General features: G+C 33.2%; 1 protein-coding gene and 1 pseudogene across 34 annotated transcripts in view; one reads left to right on the plus strand and one right to left on the minus strand.

Moving 5' to 3' along the window:
* The window catches only part of LOC309647223 (ragulator complex protein LAMTOR5 pseudogene), a 42,335-nt pseudogene extending 28,813 nt beyond the window's left edge, over positions 1 to 13,522 (minus strand). The window contains exon 1 of the transcript XR_014268659.1: positions 880 to 13,522. The product of XR_014268659.1 is annotated as a ragulator complex protein LAMTOR5 pseudogene (transcript). The remainder of the gene's footprint in view (positions 1 to 879) is intronic.
* Positions 1 to 21,420, plus strand: part of RIMS2 (regulating synaptic membrane exocytosis 2) — a 596,173-nt gene that overhangs the window by 385,832 nt on the left and 188,921 nt on the right. For 20 of the 33 annotated variants that reach the window (XM_082434237.1, XM_082434243.1, XM_082434236.1 and 17 more), the window contains 2 exons: positions 13,424 to 13,603; positions 14,509 to 14,618. In XM_082434237.1, coding sequence (XP_082290363.1) covers positions 13,424 to 13,603; positions 14,509 to 14,618 — 290 coding nt within the window. Of the gene's footprint in view, positions 1 to 13,423; positions 13,604 to 14,508; positions 14,619 to 15,439; positions 15,473 to 17,973; positions 18,043 to 21,420 lie in introns of all 33 variants that reach the window. The other 13 variants (XM_082434234.1, XM_082434240.1, XM_082434232.1 and 10 more) reach the window with 4 other exon arrangements.

A 21,420-nucleotide genomic window follows, 5' to 3' on the forward strand; every position in this document is an offset into this window, starting at 1 on the left:
CATTTATGAATCTACTACCCGAACCAAGAACAGAATATATGGTTGGTTATACTCCTTGCGTCTACCTATAGGCTCCTTGCCTATTGCATTCATATGCCTCTTCCAAAGAAGTAGTAAATGCTGTACTGAATATTCAGCTTAATATTTCCTTTCTTTGTTTTTTTTAAAGTAACTTTGATCATTTATTTCACTCTGCTAACTTTCTGAGTTACTCAGTCCCTCTGACTCCCACTTCAATCCACTATGAGATTCTGGGGATTGTTGACAATATAAAAACTCATCTAGTCACCTATCCCTTCTTCTTTATTTATTACCGTAATATTCCATGCTTCTTGTTTAACCCCTGTACCTTTGTAGGTAATGCAACTGAACACAATCACCCATTTCCCTTACACGTTGATATCATCTGTTGATCTCTTGGTTATGCTATTTTATGCACGTGGCTTTAGTCTTCCTCTTTATCACAATTTCTGCCATGAGCCTGAGTGCTGTTAGCATTCACCTGAATGATCTATTCAGCACCCACTCACTTCCTTGACCATCTCAAATTGGAGGTAGTGAACTTTACCCCCAGTTCTACTTCACTCAGTCACTCCCATGGCCATGCTCTGAATATTATCGTCACTTGAAATTGTTCTACCTTTGAAATCTTTTAAATTTAAAAAAAAATTTTAATATTTTATATAATTTTTAAAGGTTACTTTCCATTTACAATTATTACAAAATACTTCACTCTCGGACAAGAACTACACATGGTTCTTTCTTATTCTTTCATTGAGTTACTTTTAACTCACTGGTTCTTTTATCTCAATAGACAACTCCACTCTCTTTACCCATTTACCTTTCCCAATTAGACTCCACTTTTCTTTACTTACTTACATATCCAGAGATTGAATCCATTCTCAGAAATATCCTCAGTTCCCTTGCTACATTGTTCTACTTTTACCTATTTGACAAAGTCCAAATGTGGATCAATCTCTGTCTCTTGCCAAATGGTTTTTGATCTAAATTACCCAAGTTCTCCCTAACTACCTACTCGAGAAAAAATAACTGAACATTTAAAGGAAAAGTGACCTCTTTATTGAGGACTGTGGAAAGAATAAAAAGAAATTGGCACCAACTTTCTAAGTATCCAGTTTCCTGGTCTAGATTTCAAGGTGGCACTAACTATCATAGTCTGGTAATTCCCTTTCTGTGAATAAATATGTGTTAATAGTTCCAAGTAGACCATAGTTTGGCTGTATGAAATCTGGAATTTTCTGAATGGAATAAATATAGTAAACTCAACATGGCATCTCCAGTATGTGAAGAATCAGAACAATTGGTCTCTCTGTTTCATGTTTGTAAAATGAAATATTATGAGTGCTTTCTCTTTGGAACAGATGAAGAGAAGCTTAAATAATGTTTGCTAAACTTCTTTTATATTACTTCAGGAAACAAATATTTAACTAATATTAAGAATCAAAACTTTTTTTCTTCTGAACAGGTTATGCTGACCAGTGCAAAATTATCTCTGATCATTGTGTATTTTAAAACACATTCAACATTTAAACAAACATATTTAGAATGGATATCAGGTTACCTTTTATTGATTTCCCTTTAAGATATATCCTTTATTTCAATAAATGTATCTTTTATATTTTAAAATTTACCCCCAACCCTACTTTTCCTCCTAGTAATTATCTTTACTTAAAGCTATACATAGCATATTAAGGAATCACTGATATTGCTGGTGGACAACGTGGCAACTTTTACATAAAAATGTGATGGAGGAGATGACAACTAGGCTATATCTTAAAGGAAGAATTAGAATTATTTACGGGGAGGTAAGGTAGGATGTTGGTGGAATTTTCAAGAAATGTATGAGCAAAGTTACTAAAGTAATAAACACCGTGTTTTAGTGCTGTTGGAGCATTAGCCACAAGGCAGGGAATAGCAAGAAATGAATCTGGAATGATAGAGATGGTCCCGATTATGAATAACCTTGTATACTCTGTTAAGGAACTTAGGTCTAAGACTGTACGTGATAGAGGTACTTTGAAGGGTTTTAGTTTGGGGATGGCTATAATACATTTATTCCCTCTAGAATAATTACTCTAGAGACTCTCTGGGTGGTTGATTTGAGAGAAAAGGGTATGAAAAGAAAAGCACATACCGAGGTATTTGCCTTGTTCTAGGACAGCAGAAACTCTTTGAGGGCCTGAACTAAGTAAGGTAGTGGATGGAGAGATAGAAGATGAGAGTTAATCAATTAAAATCAATAATGCTTGGTAAACAATGGGATTTGGATGTTGAGGGGGAACCAAGAGTCAAGAAACGCTCCTAGTCTTACAGCTTGGGTAACTGGGTGCCTGTGATACCTTAACAAAGATGGGGGGAATTGTTAGGAGAGGAATCAGTTTAGGTGAGAGACAAGTTCAGTTTTGGAATTATTGAGAAGGCTAAGAGGAAACCTCTAGCAAGGAGTAAAATAAGTAATTTTCAAGCTTAAAGAAGTAGTTTAGTCTACGTAGAGCAATTTGCGAGTAACTTTACTACTAGTGGGAAGTAGCCACAAAAATGAAAGTGAAATCAACCAGAAAGACTACCCATGAAATGAGAGCCAAGGAGTTTTCCTCTGCCATGGGAAACGTTAACATTTAAGTGGTAGACGAAGGAAGAGAAATTTCTGAAGGACATAGTGAAGGAAGAATGAGAAAAGTAAGAAGAATAGAGCTAAAAAATTAGAGAGTTTTAAGAAGGAAGAAATAATGTCAGCAATAAAAATAATAAATGAAAATTGCCCATTGATTTGTCAAGGGAGAAGTCATTGGTGACTTCCACTGATGATTTTGGAAGGGTAGTGAGGGAAGAAAGGCAGAATTCAGTGGCCTGAGGCATGAGTGGGAGATAAGAAAATAAATACACCAAAAGAGTGTGGAGGAGAAGTATTAGATAGGGGTATGTGATACCAGAGTAGGTTTCTTTCTTTTAGAATAAGAAATATACCCTGTGTTGACAGGCTTGGAGGAAAGAATGCTTTAGGAAAAAAAGATAGGTTGAAAACACAGGAAAAAAAAGAGGATGACTGGAGGAAAGGTCTTAGAGCAGTAGGTAGGGCTAACCACACAGATGGAGTTTGTAAACATTAAGAAGCTCTTATTTACCATTGAGACAGGAGGAAAATAGATGAGAGAGTTGGAACTAAGTAAGTTTTTAAAGGATGTTAAATTGTAGGTAATTTTGTTTGATAACCTCAATTTTGTTGTTGCTGTAATTGAGATTACATGATTGTTTTTGAGACAAATTCCTGAGGATTCCCAGAGGTTGAATACGATGTTTGATTGAAAATGAGAAAGTTTAAATAGTTGTTGGGTAAAAACTGATGGGAACTGATTAAATATAAGTAAAAAGATTTTTGGTGATGCCACCACGGCAAATGTTGGAAACCATGAATTTGCAATGTGCCCACCTGTATGAATGTATGCTTTGCTTAAGCAATACCCAGTTGTCTAGATGTTGAAGAATCAGATTATGGCATTGAACCAATTTTAGGGTTTTGGTGCATGTTTGGAAGATTTGGTATAGAAGGGAATCTGAGTGTTTTTATAGGAGGGGTTCAGATGATCAATCATAGAGTCTAGGATGAGAAGGATGGAAGAAAAGCAAAGAGGGTGCTATATACTGGCAGGAATTGGTTGGACCAAGGAACAAAGAGTATCAAATGGAGATCAAGTAAATTGGGAGTGAGATTATAAAACACCTGACAGAAATAATGATTGTCATCAGTTTGAGATATTGGAGTTTAATATTTCTGAGTTTAAATAGTTTCATTGGATTCTAAGATCCACAGTATTTCCCCAGGAGGGAGCACTGATGCAGGGGAAAAGTGACAATTATTGAAGTTTTGAAGATCCAAGAGTTGTGGTTCAAGATTATTGAACAATTTTCTGCATGTGCATTGAAATCTCCTAGCATTACCGTAGGAATTACGGTAAAGAAGACGGCTGACAACCAATTACTCAAATTATCAGTGACTAAGGGATAGTGATTGGAAGTTGGATAGATATTAGCAACCTGAATTAATAATGGATCTTATAGCCAAGGGGCATGCTTAATAGAAATAAGGACATGTACATTACAGTGGGAGAGTAATAGCCAGAGTGTCTCTAGGGAACCAATCTCTCCTGAATCCATGGACTTTGAAATGTGAAAGAATAAGTAGCTTCTGCAGGTGAGAGTTACACTGGAAGGAGAGTCTGCAGAGCTGAGCTAAATGTTATTTAAGGTAGGGATATGCAGAAACCATTCTGCAGAATGGTTGATGACGTAAGGAAGTTAGTTAACAATGGATGAGGATTCTTGAAAATATAGCTAAGAGAATCAGAGAAGATTAAAATGGTACAGAAGAGAGTACAAGAAATGAAGAATTTAGAGAGAAGATATCAGGGGGCAATTGGGCTTGCCCTTTACTTGATACTAAGAATTACAGAGATAAGATGCTTAAATAGAAGTGATATACCTCAACTATCCTAAATTTATCCTAAGTTGTTCTGGTGCCAGAATTGGTAGTTGTTTTGGTGCCAGAACTGAGTTAGGTTCTGGGAAGGGTCTGACCTGAGGCTAGAGTAGTGCTGAGGGATGCCATCGCGTTTGAAGAGAGGTAGTGAATGGTCTTTTCTTAAGGTATTTGGGGCCATGACTAGGACCCTAATTAGAGAAAGGTTTCTTACAAAACTAGTGGAGTCACAGGAGGATGAGATTCCTGTGTGGAATGTAGAATGTTTTCCTGTAGATGCCCTATCTGAGAAGTATACTGAAAGCCCTTAGTGAATGGGATCAAATCTAAGTAATTCACACTTCCTGAGCTACCCCTCCCCTTTTTGCCTTAATTTCTTTGCATTGTTACAAACCTTCTCCTTTCCTCTTAGAAGCATTTTCTTCTCCATCACAAGTAATCTTCTGTTTGTGTTTCTGACTGTACACTTTCTTAATTTCTCTGGAATTTTCCTCCATTCATTATTTCTTGTTTCTCTTACATTTCAATCTCTCTTACTTTATTAATTTGTTTTTCCTCAAATTGTTGTTACAGAGGACTGTTGAAATCTCCTTAATAATACCTTCTTTCTATTCTGCCACACCTTCAAGCTCCCTTGAGAATGATCAATTTCTCTCTCTTCCTTAGGTCATGTTTCTTGACTATGTATTTTTACATATGCTTTCTCCACTCCTTCGTCAGCTCCTAAGCTTTAACCCTCTACAGTCTGACCTCTGCTTCCAGCACTTTATTTTAAATGATTTTCTCCATGGTTCTTATTTAGTGTATCTTTTTACACATATTTATCCTTGTTATGTCCTTGCATCTGCCATTATTAACCACTTCTCTTTTTAGCCTCTCTAATGAATAGTGAAATATTAATATAATGCAGTGACTTCTCAAACTGTCTGATTATCTGACTGACATCTGTACAAGAATATTCTTGCAGCGCTTCACAAATTTAAGACCAAACCTGAAGTTACTCTCGTTCTTCCCAAGAATTCTTCTATTTCTGTTAATAGATCATCCTTTCATTTTGGAGGCTGGGAATTTCAGGCTCTTTCTTTGGTTTATTCATGTCTTTCATTTAATTCATATGGTGATTTGCCAAACATTATATAGAGGAAAAAAAAAAAACCATCCCTGGTCAAAGAAGTTAACAGGCTTTAGAACCAAGAAAGCGCAATTCAAATTCCAGCTCAAAAAATATCTAATTGTGTGACTTTGATCAAGTTTCTGTGAGCCTTAGTTTGCTTATTTCTAAAATGAGAGAGATTGAATTATACAATTTCTGAGATTCCTTCTAACCTTAAAATTCTGTTTGTATAATTCTGTATATTGTATATTTTGTACATTGTGATTTGTTTGTCATCCATACCTTCTTCTGTTTCTAAACTTTTACTACAAGTCAGCCTTTTCCTACTCTAATTCATTCCATACACTACTGCTGAAGTCATCTTCTTAATTCATTACTTAAAAATTACCTTTGTTCAGAACTTTTTGGTCACTCTCATTGAAAATTAAACCCTGTCTTAACCTCTTACTAGATGTTTAAGATCTGTATAAACTGACTCCAAGCTAATTTTCTAAAATTTTACCACATTCTACTTTCTGTTATTTCTAGTATTTCCATTTGACTCTTTTTCTCCCCTCCAGCCAGATTTATTGACCATAACAAAATTCTATATACAAAGTGACCTAGACCTGTTGCTTGAAAACAAGATCTTTTCTTACTAACATTTTGATAGGTCAGTCCATACAATGTCAAAAAGTGCTTACTCTAAAATTAATAGAAAAATGTCCAATGCATATTAAATGAATGACCTAACTATTGAAACTTTAATAACTCTTTAAGATAATTAACACAGGTAGACTGTAGTCCCTATCACAGGCTTCTGGACAACTGACATGAGACATCAGAAGGCCATTTTGTGCAAAGCCACTGTGACGCCTTTGTGTTTCTGGATCATGATGTTCCCATTGTCTGATTCTAGACACAACACAGGAATATCAGTGGGGTCAGAGGTTAGCTTAGCTGCTTGCTGGGCTAGAACAGATACCACCCGCGCCTGCTCATCTGACCGGGTCCCACGGCAGCCCAGGTTAAGTCCCTGTGAATCTGTGACCAGGACTCCATCAATGGATGGATTCTTCACTGTGTCCCCCAAGTGCTACTCAGAAGTCGCCTCCATCCCACCCACTGTGTGCCAGGCCCAGGACCGCACAGCACATGGCGTCCTTCTTCACCACTGGCCTCCCGTTTGACCCTTTTTTATGGTCGCCGTCTATCTGCTGATATTTCTTCAGCTTTTCATGCAGGAGATATTGTCCATCCTTTCTAAGATAGTCTTTAACATGCCAATCATATAATATTTTAAATTCCCTGCCTGATAGACCCAACATGTGTCCTAGCTGAGTCTGACTCTGTTGATTGCTTTGTCTCTTGACACTGGGCCTTATCTTTCTTGCTTTTTGGTGTTTCTAGTAATTTTGACTGTTAGACGTCATGTCATCATTAGTGACTGAGGCAGATAGTATTTATGCCTGAAAATGTGCATACCTTTTGTTCTGTGTGTATGTATGTGTATTTAGGAGGGGATTAATCAGTCCTCTGACTACTACCTCTATGTGATTTGAACTGACATTATGAAGTAACAGCTAGGGGCAGCAGGCAGCAGTGTATATGAGGAATTTCCGCTATCCATGTAAAACTAGCAAACAAAAGAAATGCTAGTGAATTGTTCAAAGTTGACCAATGAAACTTTTGAACATGGCACTCAGATATTCTAGAGTGAGGAACATGCCTAATCACATTTACTCATGTCATACAATAGCAATGCATAATTTGGTTCCCTAGAGATACATCTTTAAGATACATCTTTAAGATGTTTGATATTTTATGGAATCTTTGAGGACCTGGGAAGGGAAAACATACTATCAATACTTTAGTGAGATAACTTGGATTTCTTACAGTTAACAAAATGGTATTATACTTCAACATCCACTGAAAATGGAAACTATTTAGTAAAATAAGAATTTTATAGAGAGAAGGTGGTAATCATATCATCTCTCAGGATTTTGAAAAAACAGATTTTAAAGATGTATTAATTTGCTGTATGTTCATTGTTGCTGAGTAAATAATCTTGCTTATTTGTTGTTTTATTTCTGTTATTTTTTAAGTAAAAATGAAATAACTTTGAGAATTATAACTACTATAACTGCTATAACTACTAATAAAATACTCAAAATATCCTCAAGATATTTATATTTTACATGTTTCTGTGTGTGCATGTCTACTAATACAATATATCTTTATTGTTCTGGAGAAAATTGGGGTAATCTTTTCTTCTTGCTGTTTCCAACATTGACTATTTTTAAGAAAATACTTCTATAGATAAGGGAACACTTTACTTCTCTTTTTGATGATAAAATAGGGTTATGAGAAATAGTAACATGTTTTTCTACACTAAAAGTGTCTTGCTTTCTCTCATCAATATGTGTACTATTACCATTTTCACATGTTAGATTGTTATTAACTTGGCTGACCCTAGATATTGCTGTTATTTTTGAATAAAATCATTTACTTTTAACTAACATACAGAATTCAATGTTTAACTGAACAGAAATGCTCTGTAAAAAAAAAAATGCTATCGTGCCCAAGGAAAATTAATCTATCTTCCTTCAAAATAATAAAATATTACTCTTCATACACATGGTAAATAAGTATTTCTGAATATGTACTTATTACCATGGTATTTTGTGTGCTTGCAATTCTCTTAACTTTGGAAGCAATGCTAAAATAATATAGAGTTTTTAAAAAGTTAAACTGTACCTTGCTCAATATGATGAGCATGAAAATTATAGAGTTGAATTATATAATTGCTTTAAATTACTTGATATGTTATACAAATATATAACATATTTTATATTAATTACCCTAAAATATCTCATTTTAAAATTCTGTAATATATTTATTTCTTCAATTATGCAGCTAATGCTCAGCAAATCTCTAAACATTGAAGCTGTTTTATCAAAAGTATAATGCTGCTGCTGTTAATCAGCTTACTATATTACATAATATAGATATAGGGAAGTCATTTCTTGCCCCAAACATGAGATTATACTTCTTGTCCTTCAGAGATACATCCAAATTTATTTATAAGATTTCAGCTTTATAAAGAAATAATTTCTTTATAAAAAAGAAAAAATAGTAATTCCTAAGTAGCTCTACTTTTTACAAGTCTTTTTGAAAAAAACCCTATTACATTTACTTATCTTATCTTTACAGTATAAATGCAAAATAAGCCTGTCTGATCTAACATAAACTCTGAAGTCTGAGTTACATTCTAGGACAATTTTCATTGATATCTGAATAATACTTTGAAGCATTGTGATGTTTGTTTTTCATTTTTTTAGTATTCTTAGTATTCTATCGTATTTAGAGAGATAGTCTACATTGAGCTTATGTTGATCTGGAGTTGTATCATTGCAATGGTTGTATATAAGTGAAAGAAAATGCTCACTGGCCTATTCTTTTCTGTTACACTGCATAACTCCCATGTACTTTGAGACTAGGAGAAGTAAGTAGCAAAGGTGATGAAATAAGTAGGAAGCTGTGCCAGATACCTGGAAATTAAAAAATCTTTCAAAGGCGACTATACGAGAGGAAAAATGATTGAAAACGTACAACTTTGCTTGATGATTATAAAATGATTTTTCCCTTAGAAATCCTCATCAAATCTGCACGTACTATCATATGCTTTTAAAGCTGGGTTGTTACAATACTGGGTCTTGTTTTCAATAGTGTCAGTCAATATAATTCAAAAAGAGTCATGTACCACAATGTTTATTGCAGCTCTATTTACAATAGCCAGGACATGGAAGCAACCTAAGTGTCCATCGACAGGTGAATGGATAAAGAAGATGTGGCACATATATACAATGGAATATTACTCAGCCATAAAAGGGAACAAAACTGAGTTATTTGTAGTGAGGTGGATGGACCTAGTGTCTGTCATACAGAGTGAAGTAAGTCAGAAAGAGAAAAACAAGTACCGTATGCTAACACATATATATGGAATCTAAAAAGAAAAAAAAAATCGTTCTGAAGAACCTAAGGGCAGGACAGGAATAAAGACGCAGACATAGAGAATGGACTTGAGGACACGGGGAGGGGGAAGAGGAAGCTGGGGCAAAGTGAGAGAGTGGCATGGACATATATACACTACCAAATGTAAAATAGATAGCTAGTGGGAAGCAGCCACATAGCACAGGGAGATCAGCTAGGTGCTTTGTGACCACCTAGAGGGGTGGGATAGGGAGGGTGGGAGGGAGGGAGACGCAAGAGGGAGGAGATATGGGGATATATGTGTATGTATAGCTGATTCACTTTGTTATAAAGCAGACACTAACACACCTTTGTAAAGCAATTATACTCCAGTAAAGATGTTTAAAAAAAAAAAAAAAGATGTTGTGAAGACACAGGGAGAAGACAGCCATGTACAAGCCGAGGAGAGAAGTTTCAGGAGAAACCAACCCTGCCAACTACTTGATCTTGAACTTCCAGGCTCCAGAGCTGTAAGAAAATAAATTCTGTGGTTTAAAAAAATATGAATTAGCTCTATTTGTGGAGTATCCTCTGCAAATGCTTGCAGTTTGGAATAGCAGCCACTAAATAAGCAGAGCTGTAATCTGTATCTATCCAGGTAAATGGCACATACAAACTCTGAACTATTTTAAACATATATACCAGAAAATGTAAACTATTTAAGAATAGAATTCTGACAGATATTAAATCACTTTTAAAAGACAACCAAATTATTTACCTAAGAAAGATTTAAATATACAGGTCAGTGTTTCCTAACTTTTATATGGCTTGATTTTGTCAGTCTTGTAAAATCTGTTTACCCTTTTTAGAATAATATTTTGAAATACTTAAGGTAAAATAAAGTAAATAAGTAGGATCACAAAGGAAACTATTTACATTGAAATACAGACCCCAAGTTCAGGAACCCGAGTAGGCACTTAAATATTTTATGCCTTGCAAATGGTTATCTATTATTTCCCATGCCTCAGTTGCTACTATTCAAAATTAATTATTTATAAGTTATTACCTTAAAATTAAAACTCACTAAGAATTTAGGTGGAAGTTGGCAAGTTTTATATCTCAGTCCCTTAAAGAACCTGCTATGAAGCTGGGTATTATATATGAGACTTAGGCATTGCTGCTTTCAGTTTTCTCAGCAATAATCTTAGTTCTCACCTAGTAAGACCTTTTCTTACCCAATTGTGCGAGCAGGAGCCTATCTTGACCTTCTACTGTGTTATCAAAGTTTAAAATATGATAGCTTTCCCCTCCCCTGAACTGTGGTGGAACATTTCAGTAAATGTCTGCCTTCTACTGTGGTTCTTGTCATGTTTCGCTTATTAAACAATTTTCATTTCACGCTATGGAAATCATATAATTCATATTATTGATGAATATGGAAAGAAAAGTATAAGTAAAATTTAAAACATTGATTATAATCTTCAAACAACGTTTTCACTAAAGAAATTTTTTTAAGGGATATTTCCTAAAGAGTGACCTGTTTTCTTTAAAAATAATAGTATCCTTTCAAGGACATAGAACTTAGCAACACATTTGAAATAATCCTCTGGATTTCACTCACGATTATGTATTTCAATTATTAAAATATAGTGTCAAAGAAGTGTAAGTGTATATCCTGATATTTCACGTTCCACTTGGAAAAATTACTCGATGGAATCAGAATAAATCAAATTTTGCATAAATAAGTGAAATATTAACTTAATTTTCTGTTGGGATAGTCATAGATATTCCAGAAAGTTGTGTTACTACATGTTATATAATGAAATAAGTTTATTACTGATTTAAGATAATAGGAAATATGAAAATAATGTAAAGATTGGTACTTTACAAAAATAGGTTTTAAGGAATCTAAGGTATATACATCCCTTTGATTCTGGTTACCTATTGTGTTGAATATATACAAAGATATGTACACCAACAACATTTAACAAACATTGAGCATATTTATTTCTTTTTTTTTTAATATCAATTTATTTATATATTTATTTTGGGTTGCATTGGGTCTTTGTTGCTGTACATGGGCTTTCTCTAGTTGCAATGAGCGGGGGCTACTCTTCGTTGCAGTGCGCGGACTCTAGGCACGTGGGCTTCGGTAGTTGTGACACGCGGGCTCAATAGTTGTGACTCGCGGGCTCTAGAGCTCAGGCTCAGTAGTTGTGGTGCATGGGCTTATTTGCTCTGCGGCATGTGGGATCTTCCCGGCCCAGGGATCAAACCTGTATCCCCTACATTGGCAGGCAGATTCTTAACCACTGTGCCACGAGGGAAGTCCTGAGCATATTTATTTCTAAAGAGGAGTGTTCTCTCTAAAATAGTTTTTCAGGAACAAAAATAGAATTATGATTTCTTACACTATCAGGTTGCCTTTTCATTTCTCTCTTTGACTAGTAATTGAATATTGTATATGTATTTACATTTAATCTCAGCTTCTTTTGACATATTCTGGATACACTTATAAAAAAACTAAATTCTTAAGAAATCAGTCATATTATAGTACATGGACTTAAAAATAGTTTAAAAATTATTTGTCTTATATGTTACCCTATGAATTTAAAGTGTGAGATAATCACAAGATAATGTTGTAGAGTAAATCCAGTATCCAGTTCCTAAAGTCATCTAATCTAATGCCTACTGGTCCATATGCCACATAATTACTTACATTTGGGAAATTGTGTCATTTCTTTTCTGATTTTTCTTTAATTGCTTGCCTTTTTCATTATCAAAAATAAAATTGAGAGAATTTATAGGTAAAGTGGAAGTCCTTAATACATTAGTCTTGAGGGAGACTACTGCTTTCTTTACTGTCTATAATATATAAACATTTCCATTGCCGTGGTTACAACTACATGTGGGGGTAATAGTTTCATTTGAAGTATACTTTGGAGTATGTGTTACTTTGGAGTCCTAGAGCCAAAGCTAGTGTTTTTTGGGTTGTTGCATAGATAGTGGGGCTGGTGTTAGGAGACATTTACTGAATACATGTTAGATGTAAAAGCATTATGCTAGACTCCAGGGATACACAAATTAGTATTGATAGGTTATTCATTTGAGTCTGCTTCTTTCAAGAAGGATTAGGTTTTGATGTTAGATTTATTTGTGGTCAAATTGTGTGAAATCACATTGTTTCAGAACCATTATTATTTCAATCAATTAATACCCATTCTGAATTGTGTTGGTTGGCATCGCTAAACTGCACTGAGATAAATGGCATAGATTGGTTGATTAACTCCTTTTCTATACAGTGATTTTTCTTGTGGACCATGTTTAAATATGGCTACAGACTGCAAAGTTGCACAGTTTTCTCGTAACAGTTTGATTCTGCTGTTTGAATGTTCAGGTGTATCAATACACGATGGTTGTGCTGAAAGCCATTTTATATCTTAGTTGGTATACTAATAAACAGCCTTAAGGACTTGAGAATTAGTGCTTTTATGGTTTTCTTTTCTCTTTTGAAAATGTTAGGAAAAGTCCAAGAATTCTTTTCAAATATTAGAATACTTCACATATTTCACATGTTCCATTTAGAGAATTCATTTTGGAAAACAGTTTTGTTTTGATTATAACTGAGCAACTCCTATTGTCTTCACTGGGAATTGCTATTAAAGGAAGGTGTTGGTTCCTTAAAAATTCTTATGAAGTTTAGTGAGAATTTACTCAGAATATGTTGGGGAAGAGAACATTTTTTTCCGTACTCAATAATTTTAAACAATTACCTTTTTCAAAATCAGTTTGATGCATCATAACAAAATAGCAGAAGGGCACTGAAGATCAACTGAGCTGCTTTTTGACTAACGTTTCAGGGATTGTGAAGCAGCAGATAGACAGCCATATCACAGATCCAGATCAACAGAACAACGGCCTCTCCTAGAGCGGACAACCACCCGCTCCCGATCCACTGAACGTCCTGATACAAACCTCATGAGGTCGATGCCTTCATTAATGACTGGAAGATCTGCCCCTCCTTCACCTGCCTTATCGAGGTGAAAGATAAATCAATCAGACTAACTTCCCCTTTGCCCCACCAGCACACCATTTTATTTTCCCAGCAGCTAAGTGGTCTCTTCTATCATCCTTGGCTGATCACTAATAACAATCGACACTAACCTTTTCAGTGTAAGCACACTATTTATATTCAGCGGATATAATAGTGTGTGACTACCATTGTAATTTGTTTATTAACTGTCCTGACCTCATTTGTTTTGTGATTTCTCATTTATCAGGAGTCCTGGGTAAATCCCCACATAATGCACCTCATGACTATCATGTTCTCCTACAGAATGAGAAATTGTTTGTGTCCATTAGACATCACTTTTAGAATAATCATCATAATGACAATAAATAAAACTAGATTTTTAGTTTCTTTCTATCAATACTAATATCATGTATTAACCAATATCTTCTTTAGCTGAATTTTGAATTGTTCAGGGTTTTATTTGTAGTCTTGTGAGATAACGTCTAATAATGGGATATCTAACATAAGCCTGAGTAAAAATCTCTTAGGATCAAGGGAGGGAGGTTAGTGTCAAGAGTTTGAAATCTGGTAGAAAGAAATGTAAGCATTATCTTTCATTTTTTTGAGCTGCAGAATTCTCTTCTTGCTTTCATATGGATAGAATACTGATCTACATTAATAATTCCATGGATTTTACTGTAGGGTTTTGTGTGCATGTATCTGTGTATGTATGCATATTACATAAAAGTATAAACATCTTTTGCTATTTAGATAATCATTCAAATATCCATATTTTGTCCTACTCTCCTAACCTTTTAATCAGCAGCTAAACCTCTTTAAAATTGCACCATACAGCTGTCATATGAACCAAATGTATTAAAAGTGTTTTAACTCATTCTATTGAAAAATGAATATTAATGATGTACCTTGTAGGTCTCACCCTCGTACTGGGTCTGTCCAAACAAGCCCATCAAGTACTCCAGTGGCAGGACGAAGGGGCCGTCAACTCCCACAACTTCCACCAAAGGGAACATTGGAGAGAAGTAAGTTTTATTTCTAATTGTGTCATATAGGAAATACCCATGGAAGCTAAGGTGAATCAAGATTTTTTTTTACTACCTTTGTGTTAGCTTTCTACTTTTGTTAATGGAATATCTTAGCTGCATTTGCTAGTAGTTATATTTATAAATATATTTATAAATATTATATATTTTGCATTTAAATTTTATAATCTTTGCAGGCAAAAATAAACTATCATTATTGCTCTTGCACATTTTTCAAACTTTAATAAATACGTTTTAAGAAGTAAACTTAATGCTCTTAAATAAGCAGTTGGGTGATGTTTCTTTGCTACAACTAAGTTTGTGTAATTGTTGATAGTTACATAAAGTTTATTAGTAACTAGCCAAATCAATTTTCACACACTGCAAAGGACTGGTTAGCTGATGCACAACAATGGTGATCCTTCTCAAAACTGGAGTACCAGAAAAAGGTAATCATGAATATACAAGAAAGATGCATGTTGTACTGATATTTTTAATACTTTCAAATTTTTGCATACGAAGCACTATTTGCTTACACACAGATGAACGTACTCCCCAAACATCTGTAAACTGTTGGATAAAGGACCTCTAAAAGCATGGATGATAAAATATAATAATTTTTAATGTCATTTTTAAAATGGTCCCTTTATTTGGTAACTGGATGTGCTTTACCAAAACAAACAAACCAACAAACACATTTAAGTCACCATTTAACTTTTCTTTAATAGATGATACATTCTGTGCCTTTGGAAATTTCTGTTGTTTTTAACCCCTGTGCTTTGGTTCCCTTTTTTGTTTTGTTTTTATTTTGTTTTTCCTAGACAATGGAGTCAAGGAGATAGAACCTTATGAAGGTCTGTACATAAAGGAGGGTTTGTTTTGTGCTGACACCCTTTCTGGGGGTTATGTGAGCAAAAATAAACCCAACTGCAATTGATGTCCCTCCACTGTATAGACCTTTATTACAGTAAAATTACTTTGTTTTATGATTCCGGTAAAGTATTTGACTTTTGTTTTACTTGGAAAATATACAAAGGAGTTAAATTTTTTGATTCAATCAAGTAAGAATGCAAAGAATTTAACTTCTTTTAAATCACAAGGTAAAATTTTCTTTTTTAAAAAATTTGCTTTTTAAATAGAATTTGATGTTTTGTGTAAGACTTTAACCAAAGATATCAATTGCAGTCTGTGTTTATGTCATTGAGGATGTACACCTAGTCTAGTTATATTTATCATCATATATTTCATTTTGTATTTATGATGATCTTTCAATTATTAAATTTGGCTTTCTAGAAAAGAAAATTATTGCATTAGATAGTGATTGTGCTTTGTATTTCCTGCATCATTTTCATGTTGTAGCAAGACTGTTTATAGTGTAACAAAGTTAAATATGTACAGTGTCAATGCTACATTATGACTCAAGAGAAAATATTGAGTCATGATATATGGAGTGTCATACATTTACCAGGACAATAAAAATTCCTCTGCTGATTATAGAATTCTGCAGCTGACTTTGTAACTTTGAAGAATTGTTAACTGTTTTATTTACTGATGAATCTCCAGCACATAGAATAATGCCTGGCACATTATAGGCCCTCAATAAATATTTGTTGAATGAATGCATGAAATATTTATTTACAAATTGAAAAGCTACTTCAAGTAGTGTAAAAAGTACCATTAAAATAATCTTGTAATTCTATATATGTTTATAGTAAAATTCATATTTGTAACACATTTTTAAGTGCATTGCATTTGAGCAGCAGTACTTTTATTGCCTTACATAACTTAGAACAAGATGTGATCTTGTTAGTTGTAGTTGAATGATTTATCAACTCCTATTTTGTGGTCCTTTTTGTTTATTATGTACTGTGAACTATAATTGTAAACAACTCAGTGCTATCGTGACTAATGGTCTGTTATACAGCCTGATAAAAAGATATTAGCATTTCTATAGTTGTCAATTATTTACATAAAAATGGGAGTGTATAATTTTAAAAGTACTTTCCATAAGGAAAGTTTTGTAATACATACAGAATCTTTTGTCTCCTCTCCCCACAATTTTTAAAGATAAGAGTTTTGGCATCATTTGTTGGCATATGAAGTCAGAAACATAATTCATGCCATAATTTTTTCTAAATTCAGTTTTAATATCTTCTGTAGCAATAGTCCGCTGAGATATGAGTTGTTCCGTTCTTTGTAATAATAAATATACCAAAAAAACTGACATTCAAGCTGATATTGAAGGTCAGGGAAGTTTTTCATGGGCTTGTCAACAAACATTCTATTTTCTATCTGGTTTTGCCCTATAGAATCTATAAAAAACACAGTTTTCCTATAATGTCTCTAATTGTGACTTTTCCATTTTTATAAATAAAAGAGAGGAGAGTCAAAAACCTCTCTTATTCTTTCCAGTATGAAATAAAAGGATTTGGGGAGTTTTGGTTGTTTTGTTTTGCTTAAAAGTGTGAATGATTTTAGCAGTGTTTTCATAAATATTGATATGAAGACTCCAGCAGATACATGATTGTATCTTTTCTTTAGCTTTAAAGGCAATATATAATATCTCTTTTAGAAGTCTTCAACTTCTAACTGAAGTTAAAGGTATAACCCAATATTGACTATGGATTAATGGTCTAAATCGAATTATGTTTGGATTATCTCTTAAAAAGTTGTCAGACGTTATAATTTAGTGACACTGTTTTAGAATTAAACAAATGACATGTTTATTTTCTGATCCTGTTCAATACCTGAAAAATGAGCAAGTCCTAATTTAATTCATTTTGACCTGGGACATATTTTAGTCTGTTAATTAACTTAAAACCTTATATTTGTTGGTCTTGACAGTGGTACAGTATTAGTCATCTTCTTTTTGTCTGAGAGTCAGAGAAAATAGAAACAATATAATGAAAGTACAATGTACTAAACAACTGTAAGGCATTATTATTTTTAATTTACCCCTAACTTTGATGTACTGGCATTTTATAAAAATAAAAATGAGTTTATAATATTTTTTGTTTCTCTAGAAGAAAAGTTATATAGTATTATTTTTCTAAGAGTATATCAAGTTTATAGATGAAGTATTTTGCCTGTCTTACAGTTATTACATATTACAAATACTTATGGGCCACAATTTCTTTTATAAATCAAAGTTATAAAAGGAGACAGTAAGATAATTTATTAGCAGTATACTTATGTGCTTCCATAATATGTCAGAAACTCATTAAAAATAATCTATTTGTCTCCTTATAATCACTCATATCATGAATAATTTGAAATTTGTTTTGTTTTACTTAAGAGTAACAGATGTACATATCTGGTCTTATCCTTTTCTTTACTTTTACTTTTGCATATACAGAAGTTAATGAAGTAACTGGGCATGTGGAAGAGCAGGGGAAAGAAAAGCAGGGTGAAGAGGTCAAGGCAGGTCTGTCTGACCGTGTGTCCAAAATAAATAATCGAATGTTTTAGAAGTATGACTTTTCTATTTCACATAAGACTTTACGCTCCAAATTTATAAATACAGAATAAAGAACAGATTGTTCAGTACTAATTTTAAAATAATTACTTAAATTTTTTAGTGGAAAGATATTACATGAGCTAGCTAGGTAACTTATCAGGGTATTTAATTTACCCGTTTGAACATTCTCCTTATTGTTTAAATCAAACTGAAATTATAGACAATGCCTCTCACCAAGATTTATACTTATCCTTTACCCCAGCCTTACATTCAGTTCATATATTTACTCAAAAATGTTTTTTGGGTACCTACTAAAACACTGTATTTCACTGAGTGCAGGTTCATTGAAGTCCTAGTCTCTTCTCTCAACAATTTTGATTTTTTAGAGGTAAATTACAAGTAAATATAGAGCAGAATATAAATTACAAAATTTTAGTTCTTGAAACTTTTAGAAACTATTATAATTTATCCATAAACTTTTTTCTAAATTAAGAACAATTAACTGTAGCTTCATCTTCATCCCAGCTCAGTATCGCGCTATTTATTGACAATCCTAATTTCTCCCCAAAGAGTCCTCCTTCTAAATGGAATGAAGACACTTCATTTTGGTGTTTTTAAGCCCCTATTATGTTTACATACCATAATTTTTGCCACTTTCTTTGTCAGAATATTTCTGAAAGTATTGTATTCATGAATGGCAGCATGTACTTTATGTGCCTTTTGTTCTCTCCTTTACCATTGTGTGAAAGCAATGTTATTATGTATATTGTGCATAAGATATATTTTCATGGATGCATTCTTGCAGTAGTGTTTGTGGTTTAAGACAGAAAACCTCTTAAACTGCAATTGCGAATTTTTTAGTAGCTATTTTTAAAGTCATAAAGGTGAGAAAAATCATCAGAGTACATCTGGTAATGAAAACAAAGGCAAGTTTAGATGCATATTTATATCAATAAGAAAGTATAACTATCTCTGTTCTGAACATATCGTGTACTAACTACTAGAATGTCACACATCTTCCATTTTCCTGAAGTGCTATAGGAATAATATTTTTAGGGAATACTGTAAGAAGGAATTTCATTTTAATTTAGCTGTGTAGTTAATGTTTCCCTGCTTGCGCATTCCTACGTATCTGAAACTAGTCCGTACGAATACCGAAAGGCTTTCATACTGTTCACGAATTGGCTTTTGCAGTAAAGTCATTGTTTAGTATATCATTAGTTTGGGGACTTCAGCAGTAATTAATATCACTTTTATTTATTTTTAACTTTATTAAGATAAAGAAGCCCATTTATTGAGCCAGTTTGTCGCCTATACTTAATTCTCAAAATGAAATTGGTAAATTACATTAGTTCTTAGAATAAAACCGTAACTACAATCTTCCTAACTTATTATAAAATGACTCGTTATTCCTCATTTTATTTTTGTTTTTATTACTTTTCTTACGGGCTAGGAAGGGTATACTTTACTCTTCTGTTCATTAATGTGAGGTGTCATGTTAGTGCATGGATTTGTTTCTCTGGTGTGTGATGTCATCTTTTGTGGTGTGCTTGGTTTTTATTTGGGTTGTTAATGACCTTAATTATTAATCACTGTTGTCTGTTTTCAATGTTATAAAGACAATGAGGGAGAAACACCAAGCCCACCTAATAATGGGAAAAAAGGCAAGTCTAATATGAAGTTAAGAGTGCCTTTCTATATATTAGACACTCTGTTTTGACATTTGTAATGTGCATGAATATGCTTTCTTAAATAAGTATAAATACAAGTATAGTCCCAATTTAAGTTATCCAATATTTAAAGTGTATGCTCTTTTTTAAATACATTTCTGAATACAAAATTTGTTTCTGAAGTACTTACCTTATTATTGGATCCTGTTACAACCCTATTCTATTGAAATGTATGGCATTAAAAAGTTTTGCTTTGTTGGTCATAATAAGGAGTAAGATTCTGAGGAAGATAGTTATGGTCATGATATTATGCATTTAGAAAAACACAACATGCATATTTTTCAACCCAGAAATTATTTTAAAATTGAACCATTTAAAAATATTTTAAAGTAGAAATCAACTTAATTATGAGTTCAACAGTATTAAACAAACATTTGTGATATTTGTAGATTTTTCACAGTACTAAAACTAATATTTGCAGTTTTATACATTATTATATTGCCTAGGCAGATAAAAAATATGATTGATTTTAATACTTATATTTAGTTTTTCCTATAATTATAAGTGACAATTCTGTCATCCCCCACAACTAAGTTCTGTCAAAAACAGTAGGACTGATTTTAAAGCCAGCTAAAGTTACATTACATAAAATGCCTATTGTATGCATTTTGACCTAACTTTTTTTTTCAAAAAGATTAAAGCTCTTTATAAAACAAGAAAACAAAAAACAAAAAACAGTAGGACTGTATATGTTTTGCAGTAATTGATAATCAAATATAGCTACACATGTTGATTTAGAATGTCAGCATTTTAAAATGGTTACATCAGAAAAAAAATCAGCCTTCTAAAATATCTTTTATCCTAACAATTTCCCTTGTTATTGAGCCAAATTAAGAAATGCATAGTGTTGTGCTTCAGTAATTTAGTTGAAATGTCCTTTAGTTTTCAATATACTCTTTCTTCCCAGTCTTCATCTTTTATAAATAATGTCTACAATGTCACATTTAAGATCGATTTAGCACTAAAATAATTTTATAATTCTTCTTACTTTGGAGTGTTAATTATTCATTAATACCTCTCCAAGCATAAAATTCTTAAAATATGCTACGTTATTATGAAAAGGTGAAAATAGTATAGCAAAATAAATAAAATTATATCAAGTATTGTAATTAATGAATATTCTCCATAAAAATACACAAAAATTTAACTGAGCTCCCAATGTCTATTTACGTATTTGTCATTTTTATCTATTTCTTGATCTCCATGAGTGAAATAGGAAGATTTTGATTAAGGTGACACAATACCATTTCTTTTTAAAAAGATCAGTTTGATTGTTACATTGAGAATAACCCGAAAGAATTAAGATTAGAAACAAGGTGAACTGTTAGGGAGCATTCCCAATAACTCAGGAAAGATGTGATGGTGACTTAGACCAGAATGATAGGAGTAGTTGGATTCTGGATAGATATTAAAGATAGAACCAACAGAATTAACTGACAGGGTAGGAGAGATCCCATGATAAAATCCATGTCTTGGGCCTCAGTAAGTGGGAAAATATGGAGTTTCTATTAATAGATTTGGTGGGAATATCAGGTGCTCAGGTTTGGATATAAGTTAGAAATGCTGTTAGACATGTAGGATAGGATGTCAAACAGGCAGTTTGAAATATGTTCTG

The sequence above is a fragment of the Balaenoptera physalus genome (assembly GCF_965194825.1).
Source record: "Balaenoptera physalus genome assembly, chromosome: 17".
NCBI lineage: Eukaryota > Metazoa > Chordata > Mammalia > Artiodactyla > Balaenopteridae > Balaenoptera > Balaenoptera physalus.